This window comes from Hippocampus guttulatus, chromosome 9, assembly GCF_054856545.1.
Source record: "Hippocampus guttulatus isolate MCC_2025c chromosome 9, RoL_Hgut_1.0, whole genome shotgun sequence".
In the NCBI taxonomy this organism is placed as follows: domain Eukaryota; kingdom Metazoa; phylum Chordata; class Actinopteri; order Syngnathiformes; family Syngnathidae; genus Hippocampus; species Hippocampus guttulatus.
The window spans coordinates 18,105,212-18,121,273 of record NC_141269.1 but is presented as its reverse complement, the minus strand read 5'-3'; the positions used below and the strand labels follow the sequence as shown (position 1 = coordinate 18,121,273).

General features: G+C 40.8%; 1 protein-coding gene across 2 annotated transcripts in view; it reads left to right on the top strand.

The window, feature by feature from the left end:
- Positions 1-16,062, top strand: part of rptor (regulatory associated protein of MTOR, complex 1) — a 163,999-nt gene that overhangs the window by 122,643 nt on the left and 25,294 nt on the right. The window contains exons 26-29 of one of the 2 annotated variants that reach the window (XM_086120522.1): positions 205-310; positions 7,667-7,781; positions 7,866-7,990; positions 11,781-11,906. In XM_086120522.1, coding sequence (XP_085976648.1) covers positions 205-310; positions 7,667-7,781; positions 7,866-7,990; positions 11,781-11,906 — 472 coding nt within the window. The remainder of the gene's footprint in view (positions 1-204; positions 311-7,666; positions 7,782-7,865; positions 7,991-11,780; positions 11,907-16,062) is intronic. The other variant, XM_086120521.1, reaches the window with a different exon arrangement.

Genomic DNA, 16,062 nt, shown 5'->3' with positions numbered 1-16,062 from the left:
GTCACATAATGTTAATAGGTACTTTATATCTGGTACTGGTATCTACTCAAGTAATAAATGAGGGTTGTAAAAAGAGTTTCGTGACACAAAATAACTTCACCCTCTCACTGCGAAGACTTATTTGCATTTTAGCATGTGAGAGCTCATGTTCTTTCACACAAATGTGTCATGTCTCACTCCTTGCGTTTGTATTCATAATGCCAGATCCCAGAGGAACATGACTTGCAGAGTCAGGTGAGGATGGAGCGGCAGTGGAGATTTCTCCGGAATGCTCGCGTCAAAAGGCAAAGCAGAAGCATCACACAAAGAGGTCAGTTTTTCTCACGCAATCACTCACAAATGAATCCGTTTCACCTCACATTTAGCTAATCCATTGTTTTTATGAGAGAAATGTATTGTCATTACAAAGCTTGGTATCTCATACATAACAAAACGCTTATCTGAATGACAAGATAATTCAAAGCCATTAATGTGTGAACAAAGCACCAAGTTACGTGTGAAATCTGCTGTCTTGTGGCCCATTAAGTGCAATTAGGCCCTGTAATATCCTTTAATATAAGGAAATGAAATAAGGTAGTGCTCTTGCAAGACGAGATATTTTCTTCCTCTCCCTATTTGGAAGAACATTCGCATTGTGAATGTTAGGAAACTATTTACAGCAGGGGTGCCCATTAGGTCGATCCTGATCTACCGGTAGATCTAAGACAGGTCCCAAGTAGATCCGAGGAGTGTCGAGGAGAAAAAAAACTAACAACCATTTGTGTGTCTTTGTACATGTTAGTAATATATTTTTTGTGTTAATATACACTGCACCCTAATCATCTTATCAGTCTCATTTTCACTAAAAAAAATATTTAAAAAATAAAATAAAGCAGGTAAATCTTAAATTTACGGTGGTGCGTGATTACGTCACCGGAAGTTGTTAGCGCTCAGCAGTTTGCAATTGCAGCTTGTGATCAGAGCTGTTGCGCTCTATCTTTTATCGTCATGATTCTCATTCAGAGTTTGCATCGTGTACAATTCACCGAGGGCACGGGCAAAGAATAGGAATCTAGGAGGGCCCAGGGAAGCACTTTAAAACGGTACGTGTGAGCTACGATAGTTAACAGGCTGCAAAAGTGCATCGCATGCCTCCGTTTCAGGCTGTTTCTCATCATGGCGTGCGCGTGTGCGTGTGCGTGTGCGTGTGTGTGTGTGTGTGTGCGCGTGCGTGTGTGCGCATGCACATGCGCACGCCGGTAAGGGTAGATCCCGGGAGGTTAGTTGATCGAAAAGTAGATCTTCAATCCAAAATGTTTGGGCACCCCTGATTTACAGTGACGGATCTTGGCTAGAAATGAAAAATGGACAAGTGAATGACAAACCATTTCCACAAGCTTTCAGGATGAGCATCCGGGAGAAAGATAAAGCTGATATTTCATGTTTTTTCACAGGCAAGACTGATCACAATATTCCAGGGTCCAATCTTATTGCTCGTCCATTATAATCACTCACCTTCAGGAGTCTAGTTGAGACAATACAGTATTGCGGGGATAGAAAAGATTTTAAAGGTGACATGATACAGTGGAGCCCCCGCTATTGAATATTGAATTTTTGTTGTCCATCAAAAAGAGGGGAAATGAAAAATAAATATTCCCTCCGATTGGTTGGCGACCAGTTCAGGGCGTACCCCGCCTACTGCCCAAAGACAGCTGCGATAGGCTCCAGCACTCCCGCATCCCTCGTCAGAATAAGTGGATCTGATAATGGATGGATGGATAGATAAATATTGAAAAAAATGTGAAGATCTTCGCATATTAAAATATACATATTACAAATTTCAGAATTTTTGGGAAAATCTGTTAAAAGATCAAAATGATTAGTTGGACACAAACAATTACACTGGTAACTTAACAGAGTATTTATGAGTTTTGGGAGTGGAGTAAATACCCAGTTTTGAGATAAACAAATAATTGTTATTATTCCAATAGCAATCAAAATATTCATGATTATTACTTCCATAGTTGCCCAGCCCTACTCTCAGCTAACATTTACTGCCAAACTAAACAGACCACTAACCAGAGAATTAAACGCGTATTTAAAACAACCACATAGCTTTGCCTTGTGAAAGTCTGCTTAGCTTAAAGCTAACAAAGAATGGAAGACACTATTGCCACGATAACGCACATGGTTTGGTTGTGCTTTTAGAAGCAAAGGATCTTTGAACACAACCTGTGGGGGCAACACATGTAGACAGATAATCATATATTCTTTATCCTCTCTGAAAAAAAAAAACGAACCTAACAGTATGTTACTGAGTCAATTCCAGTACTAGTAGAAGCCAGATGCTATTATTCTGCGTTTGTGTCGACCTGACTGTATTACACTGCATCCTGTTGGCCAATGCAGGCACATCAGAAGGAACAGCGCAAAGAATTGGATTGCTGCAATAAATTATGATGGACAAACTGTTTAGTACTTCACATTCTACTCACATGTCTCATTACTCTGCTTTTATAAAGTAAAAAAATATAGAGGGCTATTTTTCTATTTTTTAAAAAGCCCAAACACAAAATTTGTCTGTTTTTGAGGTGGGAGGTTGGAATGGAATAATGGCATTTCCATTCATTTCAACCCGGAAAGATGATTTGAGATACAAGTGTTTTGAGTTATGTGGTCACGTAAAGACTTAATGTTTGTATTTCAAGTCCAACGTATTTTGACTTGAAATGGAACTCAGGACTTCCTTGATCATTGTACATCTGACTGGAGTCCAGTTCTGTTTGCTTCACTTAATGATCCAAATAGCACAATTATGAAAAATCTAGTCCCTGATTCTTAACGATCGGTAGTTATGGCCTCTTAACCAAATCAAACTGCACAATCAAAGTTAGGTGAGCGAGGTGACCAAGCACCTGTCCGAGCAGCAAAGATCAAGTGTGATGATCGGAGTCAAGTTGTAGAATGAGCAGAACAAATGGAGTGAGAATAATTAAGAAAAGTATGATTTTTCTTTGCATGACTTGTTCCATTGTCTCACCCATTTTGAAACCTGACTCAGACTAATTACAAAGCATATCCATGCGTATTCATCATCTATCACTGGAAAAATCCTGTTACCCTCTATGCTTAATTTTTTTAATTTATTTTTTTGGTCACAGTTATTCCATTTTCATTGATTGGTAACTATCAGATGCGAGTCATACCTGAATCTACCCTTGAGAGAGACCGTCAGGTATAGAATCCTCTCACAGCCAAAATCACCCATGAGTCAGAGGACTCCACACATATATACATGAATGTGTCTGAGGTGTGACTATCCCCGGCAAGTGGCACACATACACACACACACACTCACACACACACGCACACACACACACACACACACACACACAAAATGACGAACAACTCCTACGTCACTGTTATAGCCCCTATCCTCACAAAGTTATTATTCGATTGATGTCACAGCTGAGGCTCATTCCAGCTTCTCTTGCTGAATACCTGCTTCCAAAAAAAAAAAAACAACAACAAAAAAGGGAATTCTTGCCCCATCCTCATTGTTTGTCGGGTTGCCCTCATTCAGTCTATTCCCCCCTCAGAGAGAAATAAGATGAGAGGCATCAGAGGAGGAGGAGGAGGAGGAGGAAGGGTAGGGTGCCTCAGACGGAAGGAGAAACAATGTGAGGAAGCAAGATTGGGAGAGCAAAGAGGAGAGCGAAATAACACTGTAAACTTAAAAATCTGATCTGACCCTTACTTTATTTTATTTTTTATTTTTTTGTGATGAAAAAAAATACATATGTAATCAAAGTGTATGAAAGTCCTGAAGGGAATTTGTATTTTGTCATTGCTCATGAACATCAAACTCCACAACCAAAAGTCCTTGGAGATGATTTTTTAAACTCATGCATCTGCTTCTGCCTCAGGCTACACAATTCAGCCCCAGCAGCATCTAGAATGAATTCATCACAGATTTTTCATTATTCTTCTTCATCTTTTTCTGGAGGCCTCAAGAGTATACTTAACTCTTTCATGCCACAAGATGTACTTGTACGTCTTTTTAAAATTAGGCCCCGCCTACCAAAGACGTACTTATACGTCTACGTCTTTTTTTTTTTTTTGTGCCATAGAGAGGAAGAGGGTCTGATGCAATGTGAACGAGAATAAGCCGTTTGCATTATAAATCATGTAAAAAAAGTGGCCAGTAGGCGGCAGTGGTGCCTCACGTGATTGAAATGCATGCTTTTACAAAAAGCTCCTTTTCTCCGTTTTTTGCCCAGGAATCGCTCTTTCCATGAAACTTAGCCATTTTGTAATGCCGATTGCTGAAGAATGGAAAAAGATAGAAACAGATGTTTTTTTTCCTGCTGAAATAAGAGAGTCCAAACTTTATTTTGGTAGGCTCCATGTTTATATAGCATTAGAACCAGATATTCTGTGGGCCATGCAAGATCAGTCAAAATCCAGTAAAACGCTGGGATTGGTGGCTCCAGTGAAAATGGCTGTGATTGAATGAGTTAGTGTGTCTAGGATAGACTGGCTAAACGTGTTGTTGCTATGACAACATGACACTGAATTCAGTTTATGTCAGTTCTACTTTTCTTGGCACTTCTCCTTTCAAAATGTTTCGGTTCTATCTGTATGTGGTCCATTCTCTCTTTTGGGGGGTGCTCATTTGGCGCAAATGAAACTAATGCAAGATGCCAATGACTGAATGCAGATGAGACAGCAAAGCAACATAGCGAGGGGTCAGTTGTTGGGAGAAAAAAAACTGTTCTGGAGACGTCTTTGTGTGACAAGTTGCAGGTACATGTATGAGTTAGTTTTCACATGAAAATGCTATGTACAGTGATCCCTCGCTACTTCGCGGTTCGTTTACCGCAGCTTCAGTGCATCGCGGATTTTTTCAAACATATTCATGTTTTTTTTTTCATATACATGGAGTACAGTACTGTATATGTTGCTCTATGTGACTCGCTGTTGTTTTGCAACTTCTTACGGACCGTTTGCGGACTTTAAATTTTTTTTATTTTTTATTTTTTTTTACCTGTACAGTAATCCCTCGTTTATCGCGGTTAATGGGGACCAAAACCACCCGCGACAAACGAAAATCCGCGAAGTAGCATCCAATTAACATAAACAGGTAAAAATGTTTTTTTTAAGTCCGCAAACGGTCCGCGAGAAGCTGCAAAACAACAGCGAGTCACATAGAGCAACATATACAGTACTCTACTCCATGTAAAAAAAAATTATTATTTTTTAATATGTCTGAAAAAAGCGATGCACTGAACCCGCGATAAACGAACCGCGAAGTAGCGAGGGATCACTGTATATGTTTGTTGGTCGCTACTTCGCGTATTTTCGTTTATCACGGGTGGTTTTGGTCCCCATTAACCGCGATAAACGAGGGATTACTGTATTCTGACTGCACCGCGTGACTTGCGCAGCAAGCACGTGACGTGTGATTCCCGCCTCCCTCAGCACGCATTTAAGCCAGTGGTATCCAAACTGTGGCTCGGCCGGGGGCCATTTACGGCCCGACATCCATTTTTCAGCGGCCCGCGACATGACTATACATATACCTGTATATATATATATATATATATATATATATATACTGTATGTATATAAAAATGGCATTTGACTTGGGCCGCAAGGTTAGTTAAAAAAGGTGAGGGTGGGCAGAGTGACAAGGGAGGGTCGACCCAAGAACGTTTCGCTTCATTCAAAGTTACAAATAAACCATTCATGATTGAAAGAATAATACAATTTATCTTCGAAGCACTGTCGTGAAAAAAGAGAATTTTGGAGGCAAAAATTGTTTCTTCCACTTTATGGTTGATTCATGAAGACATCACATTAATGATCCTCAAGTAAGTGAAAAACGGTCACCTTGCTACAGTTTGTTCTTTTTGTGGCTCTGAATGCGGAGATGGGGTTTGGCTGCTGTTAAGTGTAGACCTGAATCTATTCTGTGAGATAAAAGGCTGTTGGCCCCACCAAAAACCTCAACTATTTTCCTTAACACCTGTCACAGAAACCAACACACTCAACATTATCAATCACCAAAAATATAATTTTTAACGCGATTAAATAAGGTGCTGCGGTGCTGTCTCCACAGCTCGGCAATAACGCCTGAGCGTTACCGTCTGCAGTTCACCTCCTTCCAGAAATCAGTCATCTTGCGACTCATAACCTTCTCAGCCAAAGAGTCAGACCTCATAGCTTGTTCATTTTTACAAATAAATCTGACAGCCTATTCCTACAGTGCATTAGCACATTTCTTTGGGGCCCTTGCCTTGGTCTACCAAGCACCACTTATATTTAAAAGCTAATTTTGCTTCCTCGTGATACCCAGCCACATACTTATTCCAGCCTGGCCTCATATTACCCCTCTTAATTTTCTGTTTGAAATAGGGTGTCCCTCTTTCATACAAAACTCTGACCAACATGACCATTCACAGAGGAAATGTCTTCCCTCTGGTTCCAGTCATTACAGTTTACATCACTGCACATAATTGCATCACTGGGAAGACAATATTACTCAGAGATGTATTTGTATCAGCGTAGGAGGCAGCAATATGCTCCTTTGATAGGAGAGACCAGTCAAAAAAAAGATCTGTATTAAGATCATAACCGTCACTGGAGAGCGTTGGAATATCTTCAACATTTATCAAAATAACCCCAGGCATGTGATCAGAAGTTGCTGCCACATGCAGAATTTATAGCCCCACAATGGACATATGCACCGGCTGTGCCGATCCAACCATGAGGCAGTAGGCCAGCCCTAACTTCTATCAGATAAGGCCACATGGATTATCTCTGCAAAAGAGTGCTCAGAACAGATTTAGGCAAGTTTGTGTGTTCAGCATTGGGGAAAAAAAACCAAAACCTTGTGGCCACAGAATAAATCTCAGATCTTTGAGTACATCCATCCATTCTCCGATCCGCTTTATCCTCAAAAGGGTCGCGGAGGGTGCTGGAGCCTATCCCAGCTGTGTTCGGGCTGTAGGCGGGGGACACCCTGAACCGGTTGCCAGCCAATCACAGGGCACACAGGGACGAACAACCATCCGCGCTCATACTCACACCTTGGGGCAATTTAGAGTATTCAATCAGCCTGCCATGCATGTTTTTGGAATGTGGGAGGAAACCGGACCCCCCCCCCCCAAAAAAAGTTATATTTATCGTTTGTTCGGTGTAGATTGGCAGACCAAATTGCCCTGAGGGTTTGTTTTCCCTCTTCCAAATATATAGTCACTGTTAGCATCATAGTACATAACCACCATTTTTCACGCATGGGAGAACTAGCAATCTTCACATTAAAATCCCATATGTAATATTTTCTACAATTCATCTTACGTAATTTATTCAAATGGTTTCATATGTGTTTTCGTGTCTTGAGATCTGTTTAGATGTACATTTAAGTACCAAAACCATGGAAGCCCGTAATTTACCCAGTTTGTGGTTTGATTTTTTTTTTCATGAATCTATGCAAAGAAACGTGAAAATGATGAATCAACACGGTATTTTACCGATGATCTGTGCACCGTCTGACTCATCCAGTACATCCTCCACGAAACAGAGAAAATACAGCATCATCTAATGTGAAGATTGAAATCATTTTGGATCCTGTGAAAAAGAACGATAGGATTTGCATCATCCGCTCTCGTCCCCTTTCTTCCAGGTGTTTCTCGACTGGACGATCAAATATTCATCAATCGCAATCCCGGCGTTCCCTCTGTCGTCAAGTTCCACCCTTTCAACACCTGCATAGCTGTCGCTGACAAGGATAGCATCTGGTTTGACCAAGCACGAAACACGCGCAACACCAAAGCAAATGGTCAAGCCTTCGGACTGACGCGTTTTTGTTCTGTCTGTTCTAGCTTTTGGGACTGGGAGAAGGGCGAGAGGTTGGACTACTTCTACAATGGCAACCCTCGCTACACCCGCATCACAGCCATGGAATATCTCAACGGGCACGACTGCTCATTGCTGCTGACTGCAACAGGTTGCAAAAATACATCAAAACTGTACACTAGTGGACGTGGGGTGCATGTTGATATGTAACAATTGACGGAGCGCCACAAGAGAACACAAAGAGTGGCTTGCGAACATTTTGGCTCCCCTGGAATTTTTTGTCCTTTTGCCACATTTCAGGTTTCAAACATAAAGATATCAAATTTGATTTTTTTTGATTTTTTTTATTTTTGTTAAGAGTCAGGTCCAAGTGTGACACAATCATGACGTGCAAAGAAATGTACCGTAAATTCCGGGCTACAGACCGCACCTGATTAAGAGCCGCATGCTCAGATTTATGAAGAAAAATCAACTTTGTAATTATATGCGCCGCACCGTACTATAAACCGCTGGCCAATGAGTAGGCGGGGGTTTGCTTCTGCGTCCCTGCCGCCGTGGAGCGCCTCCGGGTGAGGCGGCTGACGCGGTCCCCCGCTGAACCCCCCGCAGAAAAAAACCGCATAATTTCTTAAAGTTAAAATAATCTCCATATTTTTATGAGCATGATAAATGCATTTGCACAACGAAATTACGCTGAAACACATAATAAGAGGCCAGACAAAGAGAGATCTTGATGTGCATTTGCGTAATTACGCAGAGAAATACTGCAGCCCACTAGGCTTTAAATAGAATAATGCAAATCATATAAATGGGAAAAGATATATGAAATGATTTCTATAGTCAGCCGCTTAAAAATGATCATCGTTGGCAGCTTTAGGCCCAATGCTGCGCGGCTCAAAACACAGGTAAAATGTGTTCTCTCGTGGCCGCTTGTTTTCAGTATGACGGAGAAGTCACCTTTTTTAATTACAGTCCGAGTGAGAGGCAAATCAAATGTCAGAGGGTCTTCGTCCATATTTATTATTTCATCTGGGCTGATGGAATTCTCCGCTATCTTTGTTTGTGTGAATGTGCGGAACGAAGCAAATTTGTCCTCGTAATTGGGAGGGAGCTGCTGACACAACGTCGTGCGTGCCCTAATAGACAGGCTTTTCCGTTTCATGAATCTATAACACCACGACGGCCCACCTTTAAAACCTTTAAACGCTTTGGTTGTCTTTTTACACTGGCTCAGTTCTTCTTGCCGGAGCCTCCACCTTCGCACCATCGACTCGTCTATGCCAAGTTTACGGGCAGCAGCTCGATTTCCCTCTTTAACTGCCAGAGTGATCGCTTTTAGTTTAAAAGCTGCATCATATGCTTTTCGTCTGGTATTCTCCATGTTGATCAGGGTTAGAAGAAAGACTGAAATAAGCAAGTTGTGATTACCGGTAATCATACAATTTCATTGGACCCCTGTGTACTATTCATTTATTTTATTGGTCGACTGTTGCCGGGTAACACATTTTCCCCCCGCTATGGCAAAAAGAGCGGAAGTTGTGATTAGTCATACAATCTCATTGGACCTCAGTGAAAGACTCATTCATTTTATTGGTCCATGTTTTTCCCGTGATGGAAAAATTTTTTTTAAAGCCGCTTCATATTACACGCCGCAGTGTTGAAAGTGTGGAAAAAAAGTAGCGGCTTGAAGTCCGGAATTTACGGTATATCTTATTTTATACTTCAAAAACTGAAAAGTTGGCCATGCAAAATTATTCGGTCCCCCTGAATGAATACGTTCTAGGACCGCCCTGCGCTGCGATGACAGCTGCAAGTCTATTGGGGAATGTCGCGATCTATAAGACTGAAATTGTTGCCCATCCTTCCTTGGAAAACAGATACAGTACAACTTTGGTAGATTAGATGGAGAATGTTGGTCAACAGCCGTTTTCAGATCTTTCCACTGATTCTCAAATGTGGACTTTAACTTGCCCATTCTAACACCTGGATATGTTTCATTTTGAAGTACCGTATTCCATTATAGATTTTGCTTTATCTTTAGGGTCATTGTCTTGTTGAAAGATAAACCTTAATGTGGTATTAATGTAACCCTGTTTCGTCTTGTGAATGAAGATCAGACTACTATTTTATGACCAATTTAGGCAGAAATGTAAGAAATCACAAATGGTTTCCATGCTTGTTCCTGCCAATGTAGACAGCTGAGTCTGTACCTGAATAGTTAGCCTATCTGTGTTGCGACATGCGCCTGCTCAGTGGTTGCTTGGTTTCCTCAGTAGATCAGTGCATTGCTCCCTGCATTAGACAGAATACACAAGATTGTTTTTCTGGATATGAGCTGTCGGGTCTTGGAAGTGTACCAGTTCAGATTCAATCAATTCAATGCCCTGAGAACGCAAGGACCTAAATGAATAAGAATATTCACAGGCATGTAATATTCATTTGTTATTTTAAAAAAAAAAGTGTGCTTTTCTTTTAAGTAAATAAATAGTGTTGGCAAGATTTTGTTATGTGAGTGCAGGGTAGAGCTGTCAGACTACCAATAATTTTAGAATCACCAAATCTATCGATTAATAAAACAATCAGATTTTGCTACATTTTTGCAAATGTCTTGTTTTGATTCTCAGTCTTTACATTTCCATTGTTTTGACAAAAGATAACAGTCTGCTCTCATAAAGAACTACAGAAGTCAGAGAGTAATTACTGTTGAGAGACTGAAACCACCTCCACTACCTGAAAACCATCAAACCGGCTCAAAGCCGTTACTCGATTATGTTGTCAATGAATTTGATCATCGACTACTTTTTGACCCCCACCCCCCAACTCACACACCCAATCACAGATACCTTAAGGTCTCACAGACAGTCACCTCTGATAAACAGTCTTTGAACAAACCAGGTCGCACATCTGCAGGTTTGCTCTAATACATTCTGACCAAGAATTCCCGCCTCCTGTGTTGTACACTATTATATACTGTATCGAGTTCCGACCCTGCACTTGTGTTCAGTGAATTGGTGTCAAGAGTTTTACAATTTTCGACTGTCTGTTAGGCCGGCAAGATATCCGAAATTGGTTGGATGCGCGAGTGTCTCATTGTGATTTTCTTCGAAAACGGAAGTCTACCAGCCCAATTTACTGCTGAAGACTGAACAAAATCCCCCAGCTCAATGATTCCCTCCCACCAGCTCATTTGGATCCTCATTTGTTGGAGCCACGACAATAGAAAACATACAGGACACGCACTGCTCGTGTGTATTCATCATCTCTCATTAGGCGGATAATTCATTTAGCCTCCATGCACAACTAAATCCGATCTCCATTACACTTGTTTCAGTTTGTTCTTCACGAAAGAGTTCAACTGAACTTGAAACAAATGGCTGCCTTTCTTTTCCACCCACTGAAGGTATGATCAAAGCCAAGAGATAAATGACTCAAATGCCATCCTGTCAAAATTGATCATGCACTCCATCAGCGATCGACGAAAGGATTTCAATGAGGACATTAATTATAAAATATATATATACATCTATAGTTTAAAGGTAAAAGCAAAGCAGTAAATGTAAATCAAGTGGAGACTTTTATGGGCAGTCATAACTTTCATGGAGGTGCGTGCCGACATGTTTTATGTCTGCCTCTATGTCTTAGCTGAGAGTTGACACGGCTCTGCAGCATTTTGTTTTTCTCCGAGATTTTTTTTAAAGCCTTTTACAGGATGGTTGTGCAACGCCTTTTGATGTTCCAGTGAAGCCTGTTTGGTCATGGACAGGTTGTGCTTGTTTTGAAAGAATCTATTCAAGATTTCTATCCAATTATTGCAGTGTCGGTCAAAAAAGTAACACTTCCAAATTGATTGCTGCGCCTCCTTTTGACCTCACCGCTTTCCTTGGGGCACATTGCCACTTTGCTCTTCTCAGTCTTTACATTTCCATTTTCTCTTTTTCTAGATGATGGAGCGTTGCGTGTTTGGAAAAACTTTGCTGACCAGAAGAATCCGGAGATGGTGACCGCGTGGCAGGGTCTCTCTGATATGCTGCCTACGACCAGAGGTCAGCCGTCTACCAGCGCTCACAGTAAAGACTTTCTTTGATCTTACTATCCTCCCACTAACCACTCCCATAGTAGTTTGGGTTGTGACTTTGTCCATCCTGGTAACTACATGCCTATATACTGTTTTCCGGACAATAAGTTGCAGTTTTTTGTAGTTTGGCTGGGGGTGCGACTTTACGGAAGAGGATTAGGGCCAATGAAGAAAGAAAAAATAAGGTTGGCAAGATTCTCACTTTAATCTCGGAATTCTGACTTTAAAGTGAGAATTCTGAGATTAAAGTCAGAATTCTCACTGATACTCACTTAATATGTTGCTTGAACATACCAGGCACGTTCTCAGTTTATGCGTCATGTAACGTTAGCATATTGTACACTTATTCAGCGTGTTGTTTTCTATTTGATTTTTTTTTTAATTGCCTTTCTAGATGACAGGTCTGTTCTTGGGGTTGGATTTTATCACGTAAATTTCCCCCCAAAATGCGACTTATACTCCAGTACGACTTATGTATGGTTTTTTTTTTTGTTCTTTATTATGCATTTTATGGCTGGTGCGACTTATACTAAGGAGCGACTTATAGTCCGGAAAATACGGTAGTATAGTAGAAATATTTGACTACTGCAGGGTTCCCGCAGAAAAAATCGTAAAGGAATTGAATCCATGAATCTGAAAAGAAGGCTTGAATTGGCATTGAGATGTCTTCAATCAATCTGTCAAGGGTCTTACAAAATGTGAACGCATGATAAGTAGGTTTTTAAGACTGTAAATAGTTAAAAATAGATAAAACATTTTCTGCACTATAAGGCGCTTCGGATTATCAGGTGCACCTTCAATGAATGGCCTATTTAAAAACTATTTTCATATATAGGGCACACTGCATTATAAGGCACATAGAATAAAAGCTACAATAGTGGTTGCACTATGCATCCACTAGATGGTGCTATGCTAAAGGGAATACAATACAAACCAGCTTATACACTACAAATGGCATTACAAAACAATAAATGAAAGGCAAAAGTTACGGAGGTAATTGATTCAACAATAAGGCACACAAACATCCTGGGCTCACATCTCCAAGGGGCTAAATATCCTTTGAAGTCTTGCTTGTCTCCTTCTTCTTTCGTTTAGTCAGTAGTTAACTATGCTTGTGGTATTATTTTCATTTGGCAATAACTGCGCAGAGCTCACAAAGCACTTGTGAGCTCTGATATAGATATAAAGAGACTGTAACAGTAAGGCGCATCAGATTATAAGGCGCACTGTCGGCTTTTGAGAAAATGGAGTGCTTTTTTTAGGTCCGCCTTATATGGCATAAAATAAGTTAATTAATTTACCGAAACTCTCGTAGTAACATAACGCAATCATGATAGCGGAACCAGTGGTTTTAGTTGGGACTCTTAAGAGCAGATGCAAGTCATTTATGGACTGGAGCATCTTTGGACCGCATCGGGAACATTGTGAAGTTGGTCATTTCAAATGGAATGGAAATGCCTGTCGGGAAACCTGAACGGGGGAACCCTGTCCTGCGAGCATTGTAACATTGTGTGGGTGTTCACCATTAGTCAGTGTGTGTAAGCACCAATCTGGCAACTCTGGATTGATCGTTAAGAATTCTTTTGGCCTTGTGGAATTCCTGCATAAAGACACGTTTTAAATCTGCTTAATAATGCCTTGAAGAAAAATCAGGCAAAATGGAGTGCTCTACTTACATTGGCACCGTCCGGTCGGCCTCGGCTATAACCCTGGGAAATTGATACTTCGAGCAGATCACCTCCAGCCAACATTATTTTGCTCGGTACGACAGAGGATTTCAGAACATTTCGAGAGATTCTATTGTCTCTTGAAAAGTAACGATTTAAGAAAAATCATAATGGCGAAGCGACGTTCATCCCTTTTAGATAATTGTTTATTGTGGGTGTAGTTTGCAGTGCTGTCGCATGATCAGACTGACCAATGTCACTAAAAATTCTGCAATGCTAATGTAATGAAATATGGGAGCCAAAGTAGGGGAAACAAAATACTTTTTACATGACATTTTTAGGTAATGAAGATAAGTGTATTGGTATATCGGTGTCAACAATGAGCCCAGAAAAATTAGCCAAATGTTTAAAGTTGAAGTTGAAAGTAAATGAAGAATTGTTTTACTTGCCTTTCCGACAAAGTGTTTGTTGCTGCCAAATGCAGTAATATATAAAAACAAAATCGACACAACCTTCTTGAAATGGCATCTTTTGTGTGGTCAACAAGTGTGGCCAAGATGAAGCAGTTCCGAATTTTTTTTCTTACTTTTAATATGAACTACAACATCAACAATTCAACAGAATAACAAAATGGAAACTTTTAGGGTAGGGCTGTCCGCGAACTGTAGTTCAAGGGCCACGTGCAATTTGATGTCAAGTGGGCAACATCAGTTAAGTCTAACCATAAATATGTTCCCCCCTGTTTGTACTTTCAGGAAATCTTTATATGAAAGGAATTTTCGTTTTGCAAATGATCTGATTTCTGAAGAAAAATGTCCAGGTTGCTTCAATTTAATCAGGGCCTATTGCAGTAGTTATAGATAAAGGCACAGGGCTTTTGAGTCACAGACATTTGGACCTGAAGAATCTGAAGAAACTAAAGATCAGCTTATGAAAAAAGTACGAATCACTTCATTTGCAACATTTGCATAAGAATTGTCAACACTTCAACGGACCCCCGGACCGTACAAACGACTGTGAAAAGAACGTGATCACCTGTCCCGTAAATGTCTCAACTTTATCCATACGCTAAAAATTAGGAAATGTGCAGATATTTTCTTTCCCAGTGCACGAAAAATAGGATCCACTTGACCAAACTCATGCCGAGCAGCTGTTGACATTTAACTGCAAACGCTTATTAACCATGACCACAGCAAGTATTGCATTTCATAGGGCTGTAAAACAGACCTGGCCCTGCGCGATGAGCCAAACGCCGTTCAGTCACAGCGGCAGCTCGAACAACCCGGAGCAACCGCAATGTCATTTCTGGGTTGTAGTGTTTGACCAGATGGTAAAAGGATGACAAGGGAGGTGGTCTCCTTAACGCGCACCGAATGGGTCCCTGACAAGCCCCGTCAACATTACTTAGCTGTCTGCTCATCTTTCTGCTCTCTTCCATAGACACGCAGCCAAAGCGTGCGCGCACGCACACACACACTAACTGTATGTACCGGTATATATATTCGCAGCCTTCGAACACCACACAGAGCTACAAAGACGCAAAAGCACTATTTCAAATTCACGCTGGACGCCCTCGCGGGGCGGTTACGGCAAAAATTGAAGATGCGGCTGTTGACAGAACGGAACAATAACATTCAAAGCCATCTTAAATTTTCGTTCCACACATTCCCATCGTTTAAATTGATTGGTTCACCTCAAATAAAGTTCAACCGCTACAGAAGGATTTTTTCGTTAGTTGGAATATTGACAGGATATCAGAAAACCATTGTTGGCATTTAAGTTGGAATTCAATTATTGTGGTTTTGGATAATATTTCTTTAAAAAAAATAGATTGAACCTATATGAATGGCTTTTCCATATACACTTTAGGTTGAAGGTTTTGGGATTCAGGACATATCAATAGTCAGTTCTATTAGTGATGTAACTCTTGAGTTGCTCTCTCGGTGGCAGCTGTCATTGCCAGTGACACATGTCAATGAATAATTCATCAGTCGTAACTGACAAAGTCGACACGCTTGTTCAACTGTCAGTTTTATTCCCCTTTTGTTGTTGTTTTTTGGTTCTTTTTCATCACTTTAATGACTGTAACCCTTTATCCTTCTGCTTCGGTAGCACGCAGTATTTGCCGGGGGGGGGGGGGGGGGGGTATTTGCTGTCATGTTTAACTTGTGTGCTGACACACCTCTAGAAGTTTGAAGCTGAGGCATTTGCAATTATTTGCAGCAGGCTCGACTCCCACAGTGCAAATTGCAGAGGCGACTAGCCAACTTCTGAGTTAGTCTTTCCCTGTTTTTTCTCTCCACACCAACATTTAGGTTGATGTTAGCGCAAGTTCCTCTTTTTTTTTAATACTACGGCAACCAGATGAATGAATATTGGCAGTTTTATCAGATTATCTCAAATACATTAAATGAAACCTGCGACATATACATTCTTTAAATGGTCACATTTAGATGAGCCTGCGATGGCAGCTAGGTCGAT